Source organism: Ochotona curzoniae, unplaced genomic scaffold (assembly GCF_017591425.1).
Source record: "Ochotona curzoniae isolate NIBS_2020 unplaced genomic scaffold, NIBS_Ocur_1.0 scaffold_4937, whole genome shotgun sequence".
Taxonomy (NCBI): domain Eukaryota; kingdom Metazoa; phylum Chordata; class Mammalia; order Lagomorpha; family Ochotonidae; genus Ochotona; species Ochotona curzoniae.
Window position 1 is genome coordinate 5,581,540 of NW_024467126.1, and position 13,028 is coordinate 5,594,567.

Below are 13,028 nucleotides of genomic sequence, written 5' to 3' on the forward strand. Positions count from 1 at the left end.
GGACCCCAGTGGAAGTCATCCTAAAGTGACACCTGCAGCTCCCAAGGGCTCCCTCGCACCAGAGGCGGAGGGGAGAAGCAGGAACAATCTAGATTTCTTTACCAAAGGGGAAATTTGCTTCTTAAGTCACCTTCAAGTGGGAGGTGTGGGTCTGAGGTCTCCCCCACCATGGGCTCTCCACGGAGTGGCACCACTCCCAGCACTGGCCTCCGGAGCTGCAACACCCCAGCCTCCTGTCTTCACTTCTTTAAAGGTTTATTGTTTATTTGAAAGTTGGAGCTACAGAGAGAACCGGGGAGAGAGACGGAGAGCTTCTACCTGCTGGTTCACTCCCCACATGTCTGCAACAGGCTGGGCTGGACCAGGAGCCAGAGCCGCATCTGGGTCTCTCCCGTGGGTGCAGGGTCCCAAGCTGCTCTCACAGGCGCATCAGTAGAGAGCTAGATAGGAAGTGGAGCAGCCAGGACTGGAACGGGAGCTCGTGGGGGGTGGGGCTTTTGTTCCACCATCTGTGCCACCATGCTGGCTGTGACTGTCCCTGTGACCCTCGCCGGATGGCTTGACCAGTGCCGTGGTTCACCTCTTGGGATTTGTGTGGGGATAGGGGCTGCCCATCGGAGCTAGGCACCCTGGATGGCTGAGGGCGGGGACAAAGATCCTTGCTTGGGTCTAGATCTGCTCTGGCCCTCTTCCATCTCAGCTCCCATCAGCCCAGCCTCGGCGCTGCACAGCCACCTGTGTGGAGCCCTCCCCACCCTAGAACAGCTCCTAGCCGAACACCCTGCCCTGAGGACCGGGGGTGGCCAGCGTCAGGGCTATAGGTCCCAGGGACCCAGTGCCGGGATGGGTGGAAGACACTGATGGCAGACAGCAGTGGTGGGCCGTACAGCAGGGAACAGGGCCTGCAGTGTGTGGGCTCGGGGGTCGTGCTCCCACTGACCTTGCAGTACAGGTTCAGGCCCACTGCCTACAGGCCACAGCTGCTGTGTGCCAGATGGGCCTGGACATGACCACAGCCATAGCGGTGCTCCCAAGGGGTTCTGCAGTGTAGCCAGGACACGGCAGCTGCCCTGCAGAGCCCAGCTCCAGGCCTCCAGGGGCCTCAGAGCTGGTGCAGCAGGTTGGCACGGACCCTGTGAGGACTGGGGTAAAGCATCACCCACATGTCCACAGAGGTGGTGGCACAGGGCCTGAGGCTGTCACTGCATGCTCGCCACCGGGGCCTGGACACGTGCTTGGTGCCGGCCAAGGACCCCAGGGTCAGAGCTTGGTCTCCGACTGCGTGACCCCCAGTGTGCTCCCTGGGGTGGGCCCCAGCAGCCTGCGAGGCTACCCTAATGGTCTTAGGACAGCTGGACAGCTGGAAGGCTCCTGCCAGTCCCCTATCTGCCTTTCCCATGGGACCCCTGGGGCTCTGGGGCAGCTGGGATGGTCAGGTCTCCTCCTGCCTACTGGCACAGGATCGGCTGGAATCGTGGGGTACAGGAGTAAGCCGGGATCATGGGTGTAGGGCTGCCCCTGCCTCAGCGCCCAGTCATTACCCCTCGGAGCCTCCATGCACTCTGACAAGGCCTTGCTGGCAGCTGCTTGCCAGGCAGGTGGACACTGCTTCTACACTGGGACCCCACAATTCTCACCACTCAGATGCCAGATCAGCCCCACTGCCAGCTGCTGGCCCTCACCTGCCCCTCACAGTCCCTGAGTGTGGCTCCCACCTTCAGGACACCCCCCGAGTGACAGACATCGCCTGAATGGCCCTGGCTTGGAGCCCTGGCACTGTCCCATAGCGAGGCTGCCCCACTCTTCCTGGCTGCAGGGCCCACTACCTGCCCTAGGCTTCTTGGGAGCAGGGAGCATGCATCCCAGCTGACAAGCTGCAGCTCCAGGGCCCCTGCTCTGCCTGCCAAGGCAAGAAGGGCTGGGAGCTGAGCGCGCATGCCTTGCCTTCCCGAGATGGCGGCTGCCCCTCCCCAGAGGCACCAGCTTCCCCTCTGCCCTGCATTCCTAACTCAGGCCGCAGCCAGAGGGACACTGCATGCCCAAACCAGACCCCAGCTCTCCCACCCCCCACAGCCTCCCGGCTCCCAGCATGCACCAGACCCAGCTCTCCCACCCCCCACAGCCTCCCTGCTCCCAGCATGCACCAGACCCAGCTCTCCCACCCCCCACAGCCTCCCTGCTCCCAGCATGCACCAGGCCCAGCTCTCCCACCCCCACAGCCTCCCTGCTCCCAGCATGCACCAGGCCCAGCTCTCCCACTCCCCACAGCCTCCCTGCTCCCTAGAGCGCAGCCCTGCCCTCCTGCCACAGTCGGTGCCCTCCCTTGCCATCTGAGCTTGCCCTCCTCTCAAAACCTACTCTGTCCATGTGGACAGCACCTCTGGAGCCACACCATGGCCAGCTTGGTGGCCACCCCAGGGCACAGGCTTTCCTGCCTGAGACACTGCTGCCTCGAGTTCTGCCCTGGCACCAGTAACCCCCACTGCTCCCAACTCATAAACAGAAGCTACGGAAAGGTAGAGCTGGGTAGGAGGCACCTGTGGTCACCCTGTGCTGGGGAGCCTGGCCTGTGCAAAGCATCTGGGCTTCCCCTCAGCCATGCAAAGTCACCTGCTGGACACAGGAGCAAGCCATGGACAAGTGTCCAGGGTGGTCTGCTCTCCCAAGGACCCGAGGCCCAGCCTGGCCCATGCCAACTGTCCCCATGTGTCTCCATGTGGAACCAGTTCCAGGCACTGCCCCCACCCAAACCAGCCCTCCTGTGTCACTCACTCTTTGCTTAGCATGTCCCCCACCTTGAGCCTGACCACGCTCCTCAGCAGAGACTTGAGGCTAAAGGAGGGAGCGTCTTGGGAGATGGGCAGCGTCGTGTCTCCTGAAGCTCATTTCTCCCTGGTGGTTTGGACTCGGGCAGCAAGTACACCATTCTTATCCTGTCTCCATGAGATGCAGATTGGGCAGCTGCCCACGAGGCAAGAAATGAAGGAGGCTGTTCAGGACTGCATCGGGAAAGTGTACACACATCTTTGGGTGGGTTGGTAAACACATGCATGGGTGATAGATGGGCCGGGGGTAGAGCAGTGGATGAATGGACACACCTACAAATGGATGGATGGATGGTTAGATGGATGGGTCGATGGATAATGGATGGATACGTAGATGAATGGGTGTGGGTGGGTGGATGGATGGATGGGTGGATGGATGGACAGGTGGATGGGTGGATGGATCAATGGGTGGATGGATCAATGGGTGGATGGGTGGATGGATGGACAGGTGGATGGGTGGATGGATCAATGGGTGGATGGGTGGATGGATCAATGGGTGGATGGGTGGATGGATGGATGGGTGGATGGATGAACGGGTGGATGGGTGGATGGACAGGTGGATGGATGGATGGATGGATGGACAGGTGGATGGGTGGATGAATGGACGAGTGGATGGATCAATGGGTGGGTGGGTTTGTGGATGGCAGCACAGATGAATGGAGGGGGTTCAGCAGGAGGTAGGGGAGCAGGCCGGCTGGGGTAGAGGAGTGAAGGGCCTCCAGCAAGGATTTCTGTCAGGAATGCAGGGCCCGGCCTCAAAGCCTGGCCCAACCCCACCTTGCTATGTCTGTTTCTGCTGCTGCCCAGCTCATTGTTCCGCCAAGGCCTAGCTAGGGCTTCTGCTGTCTCCCTGTATACCCCTCCCCTGCTCATGGGAGGTGCTGCAGGAGCTGGATCCCTCTCCCACCCAGGGACTGGAACCTGGCAAGATGGTGCCCAGCCGTTCCCAGCTGAAGCCTCCCCTTCATGCCCTGGCTCTCCCCAGGCTCAGCCTCATAGGCCATGGGGAGGGTCAACAGGGCTCCCTTCCCACAGACGGCCGCTGCCCATGCCAACCCACACCTTGGCTGTGATGCTTGGGAGGGGGGTCCATGGCATGGCTGGCATTGCCCCATCCCGGGCCAGGGAGGAGCTCGGTGCTGCCTAGCCCACGCAGGCATCTGAGGGAGTACCCGAAGGCAGCGGTATCTCTGAGTTGGAGGAGCCCTGCCCAGAGCCTTTGTGGCATGAACAGGGTGCCCTGGCACAGTGGTACCCCAAGAAAAATGGGTTCAGGATTTTGAGAGAACTGGTACCATGGTCCCCCAGGCCCAGGCAGGCACAGGCAGAAGCTCCAGCCCCTCTGAGGATTCTGTCCACCTCTTACAAGCAGGCACTGGGGATCAGAAAAGAGGGGAGCCTGCGCCTGGGGGAGCCCCACTCCTTTCTGCCAGGCCCCAGGCCAAAGACTCAGGGGGTCTCTGCACTGTGTCCGACAGCTGCCCATGCAGAGGGATTACTGCGCTCTGAGTCACCACACACCTGTCGGGCCGGCGGGGCGGGGGGCGGCCCAGGCCTGGGCCAGCTGGACTTGTTCTCTGGCAGGCGGGCCCCAGTGCCGGGGAGCCAGGGTGTGCCCAACCCACCCGGAGCTGAGATGGGCCGGGACAGCTGGAGCCTGGAAGGAACAGCCACAAGCCCCCATGGGCAGCACAGGGCCAGGGCCCTGGGCCACGACTGTCTCAGAGGGACCTGGCAGGGGCACACGGCATAACTAAAGGCTAGTGGATCGGGGGCACCTGGCGGGCCCAGCTCAGGGTTGTGGTGGCCAGGCAGGCAGCACAAAGACGGGTCACAGCAGTCGCCCTTCTCTCAGTCTGCAGGAGCCGAGGGGTCCAGCCTGCCCGGGCCCTGCAGTGCCCAGCTCTGGCTCATGGGCCCATGGACAAGCAGTGGGTGACTTCCCAACTGCAAAGCATGCTGGGCCCAAGGCTACTGGCAGGACACGAGGGCAGAAAATGTGGCTGCCCAAGGGTGAACATGGTGTCTCTTCAGGCGTCTGCCAGCTGTCTGACCAGAGCCACAGGATGCCCCTGGCTGCACCCCGCTGGCAGGCTACTTGGAGCCCCATCACACAGGTGCCCAGGTCCCCTGCCCAGGCAGGGCAGCCTCTGGGAGGGCCTTCCGTGTGATTAGACACACATGAACACACCCCCTAGGGTGGCCCCGAAGTGCTGAGCAAGGCACTGGGGGGCCTGTTCTGGGACCTGAGTAGGTATAATGCCAGCACAGGGTCAGGCACCCTGTCTGCCCGCCCTGCATGTACACACAGCTCAGCTAGCTCGGAGACACGCCTCTGTCTATCGCATCAGCTGCATGGATCCCCGCTGTTCCCCGAAAGTGTCCCCAAGACAGGCATCAGCCGCAGGGTCAGCTGAGGAGGGGAAGCAGCCACTGGCTGCTCTGGGGTCCCCTGTCTGTGCTCCACACACAGGGAACACCCGTGGGTGGAGCCTGGAACCTTCCAGATCTGGAACCATCCTTGCTTTCCTGAGGCGAATCCTGCAGGGCCCTTAACCGTGACCCCACCCCCTCTGCAGTGGTGACTCCAGGAGCTGGTGGGGGGCCCTGTGCCCCTTCCTGTCTTGAGCCTGGGGAAGAGGTGGCTCTCAGGATGGGGGATGTGCCCTGAGATGCGGCTGGCCAGAGGCTCCCCGACTCCCATCACCGCACTGAGCGGCATGGCCCCCTTGCCTGTCCTCAGCGAGGTTTCAGGGTCCTCAGTCTGCAAAGCTGAGTCCTCCAGCTGGTGGAGACAAGCCTCCCCCCACAGCCTTGGCTGCACCCACAGGTCCAGCCGGGCAAAGCCTTTAAGAGGGTCCTTCCCGCTCTCAGTGTGCAGCTCACAGCTACAGGTATCCCTCTTAGCACTCTGTTACTCTGCTCCAGCCGCACATGAAGACACAGAAGCCACTCGGGGACCGCCTGGGGTCTGCTGCTGTCATCCTGCAGGAGAGGAGCTGAGCTGGCCGGGCCGCTCCCACCCTGTCCCCTCCGCCATAAGCAGCACTATACCAGGGCTCTTTCCCCCGCCACGCGCCTGCAGGCTGAAGGTGAGGCGCGTGGCCAGCCCTCCGCATTCTCCCAGAGCCCCCTCTCCGGTTCTGGAAACGCCCCTGTGATTGCTCTACCCGCCCCACCCGGTCCCACCCTTGCAATGGCCTGCACTCAGCCCAGTGCGGCTCCTGGATGTCTTGCAGAGCAGAGAAACAGGGGCAAGTGGAGGGTGCAGGAGCTAGGTCCACGAGGTCGCAGCCCCACGGCTGCCTCTCAGGGTGGATGCTGGCAGGAAGCTGGGGTCAGGCTCCTGGCCGCAGGGCAGGGTCTCCTTGGCCCCTGGGGTGGGGTCTCTGCAAGAGTCAGGAGCGCCTCACACAGGTGTGAACATGGGAGGGAGCGGCATGCATGTAGGTGCCCTCGGCCCAGCTGTGGACCTGGGCTGGCCCTGCCTTTGAGGGGAGCCCCACCTGTCTCCCAGCCACACCCCCATGCACCTTGCCTCTGTGCCTGGGACACTTGGCCTCCTGGCCCTTAAGGCGTCTGAAGGGAGCCTCTCCAGGGAGCCGCTCGGCCCTGGCTGGGCAGGTACGCGGGGGCCTCACCCTGATCCTCAGACTTGGGCCTGCCACATGACCAGACAGAATGGACCTTGGTCTGAGGGGCTGACCCGGTCATCAGCAGGGCCTCACAGGGAAGGGCCGGGGAGCAGCAGTGGGCCCATCCATCTGCCCAGTGCTGCGCAGCTGTGTGGCACTGTGGGTCATGCAGCAGACAGGCCCTCGTGCCATCTCGCACAACACAGACAAGCCCGCGCGTGTGTGACCTGTCTGAGCCTGCAGGCCTGGGCCATGGGGGTGGGGGGCCTCCGGGAGCCCGCAGTTGGAAGCAGGGTGGCAAGAGCGCCACAGAGCTCCTGGTGGATGCCAAGAGATGAGGCCCGGCAGGAGTCCCAGGCTGATGAGAGGAGACCTGGGTGCAGGGACGGACTCCGAGGAGGGGGTGAGGGGGATGCAGCCGGGGTGGCCTGTGGGTTCAGCATCCTGGACCTGTCCCACCTGGGGCCACCTGCCTCGGCCCACACGAGACAGTTGGCAAACCTCCGGCACTGGGGGCCCCACGTGTTGTACGTCACTGTGTCCGTCCACCCATCCGTCTGCACTGTGGCCTTTCAGCACCCCGGGGCCGGGGGAGCCTGCATCCCTGCCTGCCAGTGGCCCCAGCCCAGCCTGAAGTGGCCCAGGAGCACCCCGGGCCCGGGGAGCCTGCACCCCAGCCTGAAGTGGCTTGGGATCTCTGCCTCCTTCGGGTCCAGCAGACGCGTTGGGGCTGGGCCAGGGAGCAGCCCAGGCTGCCCGCTCAGTCATTCACACTGCAGGATGAATGAACTCCAGGGCTTCCCCGGCACCCCCGTACCAGGCTGAGCCTCCCACTCTGGCTTGGGGTAAGGGTGCAGGCTGGGCCCTGGGGCGTCTGTCTCCACAGCCCCCACAGATCTCCCGGCCACAGCCCTCGCCCCCGCTAGGCCCCTCTCTCCCCCTCCCCCCGCCATCCTGGAAACGATTTTGCTGTCCTGGGAGATTACGGAGCTGCAAGCACAGCCCGTTACCTAACCGGCCTGGCTCATGCCGAAGTCTTGAGTAATTACGGGGGGCGGGGGCAGCTAGAGCGCCGAGCCCTATTGTTTTCCAGCTGCCTGTGGAAGCCACGGGGAAGGAGGGAGGGGCGGAGAGCAGGTTAACCCTTCGCACCCCCGCCCCTCCCCCGGCATCCCGGGGGCCCCACCGGGGGTCGGAGACCGCGCCCAGCCCCTTGGCAACGTGGATGGAAAGCGTCGTGCGGTTCCACGCGGTCACGGAAACAGGCGGCCAGCAGTGCAGCGCGCCCCTCCCCCTGCCCCACGTGGCTCTGGGCAGGGAGGGAGGCTCGGGGAGGGGGACAAAGGATGCGGAAGGCCCAGGGAGGAATGGGGGGTAGGGCAGCCCCCGGCCACCCCTGGGCTGGGGCCCGTTCTGCCCCCACCCAGGACCCCGCCGTGTTCCGGGAACCCTGCCAGGCCCTGAGGAGGCCGCCCAAGCCCCCTCCTCACGGTGCTCACAGCCCCGGGAAGCAGGCAGGCAGGCAGGCAGGCAGCCTGCTGGGCGGCGCAGGCCGCTGCTGAGGGCCAGGGCAGGTAGCCAGGGGCCCAAGCTCTGATGGGCAAAGCACAACGGGTGGGGGCACCTGGGAGGGCATGGCCGCAGCAGGGTGGAGCAGGGGAGGGCAGCTGCAGGGCCCGTGTGTGCCATGCGCCAGCCTGACCCCAGAGCCCACTCCCTGGCAGCCATCCTGTGCCCCTGGTTGCCACCCCAGATGTGTCCACCATGGAAAGGAGGGGAAGGGGCACGCGGGGCAGGCCTTCCCTGCGCTGGCGCTGGCCAAGAGGCAGCACACACCCTGATGACCGCAGGGGCCCCTAGGGCTGGGGCAGGCACAGCTCCTGCTGGGGCAAATTCCACAAGTGGTTAGGAGGCCTGGAGTGGAGGTCTCCGAGAGCAGTGGAGGACATGCATCCCACGGGAGGTGGCCCAGCCCCGGGGACATGACCATTCCTCCGTGCCCTCCTGAGAGAGCATGGACACGGGCCACTTGAAGCTTGCAGGTGGTGGGCTCAGCCTTGGAGGCCAGCACCCACACGCGGCCACAACAGAGGGGTCAGCTGCACGAGTGGGCATGCCACGTGCCTAGGGAGGGGACTGTGCTTGCCAGGAGGAGTGGCCGCTGCTGTCCCGGCCAGTGGGTGGCACGCCGCAGGTGGAGACAGCAAAGCCAAGCCATGCTTGGGACCCAGCACAGTGGTCCTGCTTCCTGCACACCCACCCACGGCCCTTGGGAGGCAACCAGCAAGGGCAGGGACGTGACGGCCAAAGGGGGAGCTAAGGAACAGGGGTGGAGTGGAGCCATGTCCAGGAGCCCAGCCCAGCACGACCGAAGGGCAACGCAGAGCAGGGACTGCAGGCACAAAGGGAGGCGCAAAGCCGGCCTGCCAGAGACGGACGGGCAAAGGAGAGTGACCCTGCCCTGCCCTACCCCGATGTCCACTGGGAAAGGGGTTCACACACAGGGAACAGAGAATCCAACCCCAGCCCAGGGCCTGCACACCGTGGGGCAGTGCCCCTCAATATGTGAGGGGGAGAGCTCACCTCCACTCTAGAACATTCCAGGGTGGGCAGCAGAGTGGAAGTGTCCCTCGCTGCCTGCTGAGTCTGACCAAAATGTGACAGGAAGACACAGAGCCACATGCCTTTACAGCAAGCAGGGTGGTGGTTAGCACTGGTGGCACCCCAGGAGACTCGTCTGCCCCCTCTGTGCCCCCTCCCCACAGGAGGGAGGCTTCAAGCACGAACTAGGGAGGCACCGGCTTGGAGCATGCTGGGGACAGACTGCCCTGCACACAGCCAGCCCACAACCTAGAGGGCAGCTCAGAATACACAGCGCACGCATCTGTTATCCAAAAAGGAAGTCCAAGTCAGGAAAGTTCTAGAAAAACTCTGGGCTTCATACTGGAACAGTGCCGCAAAGGGGCAAAGTGCAGCTCTCACCCCCAGTGATACTTCCACCCCCTTGGCGTCTCAGCCGTGCCTGTGGAGCCCATATGTGTGCCCTGGCAGGCCTGGGGGACACTCGGGGCGCAGCAAGGCTCAGAGCCCGCCCTCGGGAGCCTCCAGCAGGCGACGCAAATCCAGGACCTGGCAGTGTGCAGGGCCAGGAGTCGCCAGGGAGAAAGCAGGCGAGGCCAGCAAAGGGCTGGGGCAGACCCGGTGGACGTGCTCAAGGGAGGAGGGTGCAGCCAGAGGCAGAGCTTCCTCCTGGAGCGGTGCACGCAGTGTGGCGTCGCAGGGAGGAGGGGCACTCCCCAAAGACCTCGGTGCCTCGTCCCACCCTGGGAAGGTCACCTGCGAGGGACAGGGCTGGGTGCCGTCCTGCTGTGCCGAGCCTGTCCACCAAGGACCGGCCTCTGAGCCCTGAGGTGCCCATCAGAAATGAGCCTGGAGAGGGTGAGGGTCCCGCAGGGCAGTGGGTAGAGGCTGGCAGGGGCCCAGGGTTGCCCTGGCCAGCATGTCACCCCCACCCCAGGCTGGCAGGTTTCAAAGGAAGCCGCCTGCCCACCTCGGCCCACTCAGGGGGTGCTGTGGGCACCGGCAGGCTTCAGGAGGTCTGGGGAGGTGGCACTTCATGGGCCCAATCATGGCCAAGTGTGCAGAGGCCTGGGGCCAGCGGCAAAGGCAGGACCAGCCTCCGGCAGAGGCACCGACTCCCGAGAACCACGTGCTGGGAATCATGGAGTTGCGCAAAGCCCTGCAGGCGCGGCATGCCCTGCCGGTGCGGTGTGCCGCAGCCCCTGGGGCATGCACACACGTGACAACTCGCCCTGTGGGCTGCACATGACCTCGAGTGACTGTGGACGCTTGAGCTGCCTCCCCAGCCGGCCACAGCCAGGAGCTCAATGGGCTTCGCTCCAGGGGCCTGAATCCCGCCTTGGAAATCCTGGGGTCCCTCTCCCCACCCCCATTCCCTGCTGTCCCCGGGGGCACAGCCAAGCTACGGATCACTGCTTGCCCACCCTCATGCTGCCACGAAGCAGGGAGCTTGGGGAGGTGATGGTGACACAGGTGAGCTGGTACCCACAAGAAAGTGCTTACTGCAGGCTCAGCAGTTGCCTTCTCTCCAGACTTGTGCCCAAACTCCCCATCTCCTGCTGCTCTGGGGCCACAGATGTGCCCACCCAGAGGGACCCTGGGCAGGCCTCATCTGTCCCAACACAGTGGAGATTCCCCCAGGCTGGGCAGCCTTGCAGCTGGGGGCCTGGTGCCACTGGCCAACCAGCCTTACCACCATGTCCTTGCCGACGCCCTGTGGCAGAGATGGGTGCCACACCTGGCCTCCACCATTTTGGCCCCTGAGAACAAGGCCACCGAGAGAAGGGTTGTGGGCACCCTACACTGTGACCTCATGGCGGGTTCGGGTCTAGCCCTTCCCGCACCCTCTTAAGGAAGCCAGCCAAGGAGGGTCCCAGGTGGGTGGGCCCCTAGAGCTGGGGCCTCGGGCGCTGCATGCCGGTTCTGCAAGAATCCCACCGGAGACATTCCATCCCAAGCTTCTCTCTTGAAAACAACTTTTTGACGTCAGCCCTTGGGGCCCATGGGGCCTTTCCATCCAGAGCACCCAAGCCACCTCAGGCTTCTGAATTTGGGGACTTGAGGCTGACACAAAGGGGCTCCTGTCAACCCTGTCCTTCTAATTCCTCTGGCAAGATCTGAGCTCCCCAAAACTGCTCTATCCCCACGGTGTCCCCAGGGCCCTCCAAGGCCAAGTAAGGCCCCTGCCCAGATGAGCTGTCCCCCCACAATGGCCAAGGCTGTGCCCATCCCTGTCTTGCTACACTCTCCCCACAAACAGGCACATGCAGGGACACCCGGCACAAGGAGCAGGTTGAGCAGAGGATGGGTGTCCTGGGCTCTTCGTCCCTGCGGGGACCCAGTCTGAGGCCTGCTTGCCTGCCAGGGCTCCCAGGGCAAGGGCTGGGCCAGGGCTGAGGTGTGCTGGGCACTTCTGACTCCTTGGGCCTCTCCTGGGATGGACACAGGCCTGGGCCAGCTCTCATGGCCCCAGCAGGCCTGAGGAGCAAGGGGGCCCAGCCCCACACACACCACAGTGGGCATCCAGGTGCAGGTGGGAGGCCCGTCCGTCCACGCTTGACCTGCCCCATCCTCAGGCCTGGCTGGCAGTGTGGTCGGTCATTCTGCCTGTCCCAGCCTTGCAGCCATTATTTCCAGCCACTGCTGCCACCTGTGCTGCCCTCATTCGGGGCCTTTGCCCAGGCAGCCCACTAATGGACATTCCCCAGGGTGCCACAGGCTCAGGAACCAGCCTGTCTTCCAAGACCCTCACTTACTGCCTCCTGGCTCACCCCAAGGGAAGGTCCCAGCTGCCCAGCACCTGCTCTGCCAGCCCCACAGGGAGGCTGCCAGCCCACAGCCCCTAGAAGCGGGGGAAGAGGCCATGTCAGGCAGCCACGGGCAGGCACACTGGCCTGGGCCGCCTCAACCCTCCTGGTACCCAGCCTGATCCCTGGGCACCCCACTGCCCTGGCAGGGACTTTGGGCCAGGGTCCTGGTACGGCCAACGGGCTACAGGGAACACGTGTACCACACACACCCTACAGCCCAGACTCACCCTGGCCTTTGCTCTCGCCCCACAGGTGACACAGCTGGACCAGAGGCTGGTGGCCATCGCCGACATGCTGCAGCAGCTGCTGCGCCTCCACCAAGGCCGCCCCCTTGGAGGGGCTCACACCACAGGAGCTGCCGACAGGGACCCCAGCGACCCCATGCTCTTCCTGCCTGGCAACGCACTGCCCACCTATGAGCAGCTGACTGTACACTGCAGGGACCCTGAGGAGGAGTCCTGAGTGGCCCCGGCAGCGAGATCCCCTCAAAGCTGTTACTCCAGCACAGGGACCTGCACTCCAGTGGTGACTTCCTTGTGGCGGTGGCCAGACTGGCTTCCTGGGGCCAGGTCTTGGGGGCTACCCAGCTATTCCCTGCAGGAGGATGGGTGGGGCAGGGCAGGCCCAGCCTCACAGCCAGCAGGAACAGGAGGATGGCAACCGAGGTCCCAGGCCGCAGGAGCCCTAGTGGAACTGCTGAACCCCGGTTTGTGAGCAGGGGGCCTGTCCCTCCCCACCTCCCACCCTGCTTTGTGACTGCGGTCATGCCAAAATCGGGCTGCTTGGCGGTGATGGGGTCCATGATTCACAAAGCTGGTCGTGCAAGCTTCCCAGTAAACAGGGACAATGGCATGCTCGCCTCGGCCCTCCTCTCCATGTGGTGGGGGCCCCCTGGGAGCAGACCCCCATACTGAGCCTGGCCTGAGTCCCTAACCCCGCTGCCCCCTGCCAGCCCCACCTACTCTGTGGAGAGGGTTCCATGGTTTCCTGTCCAGGTATCAGGGTGTGGGGAGGGGCCCAGAGCCAGGGAGCTATGAGGAGCCGAGAGATGCAGCAGGGCTGTCAGAGGGGCTTCCTGTTGGAGTGGTGGGCCGCAGAAGTGCTCTGCTGCCTTCCCCATGGTCTCTTGTCCCCCAGGGCTGGTGCAAGCCTGGGCAGTTGCCCCCTCCTGGGCTGGG

At 64.2% G+C, this 13,028-nt stretch overlaps 1 protein-coding gene across 1 annotated transcript in view; it reads left to right on the forward strand.

Moving 5' to 3' along the window:
- Positions 1-12,692, forward strand: part of KCNQ1 (potassium voltage-gated channel subfamily Q member 1) — a 191,879-nt gene extending 179,187 nt beyond the window's left edge. Inside the window, exon 16 of the mRNA XM_040970953.1 lies at positions 12,103-12,692. Coding sequence (XP_040826887.1) covers positions 12,103-12,312 — 210 coding nt within the window. The 3' untranslated portion in view covers positions 12,313-12,692. The remainder of the gene's footprint in view (positions 1-12,102) is intronic.
- The last annotated feature ends 336 nt before the right edge of the window (positions 12,693-13,028 follow it).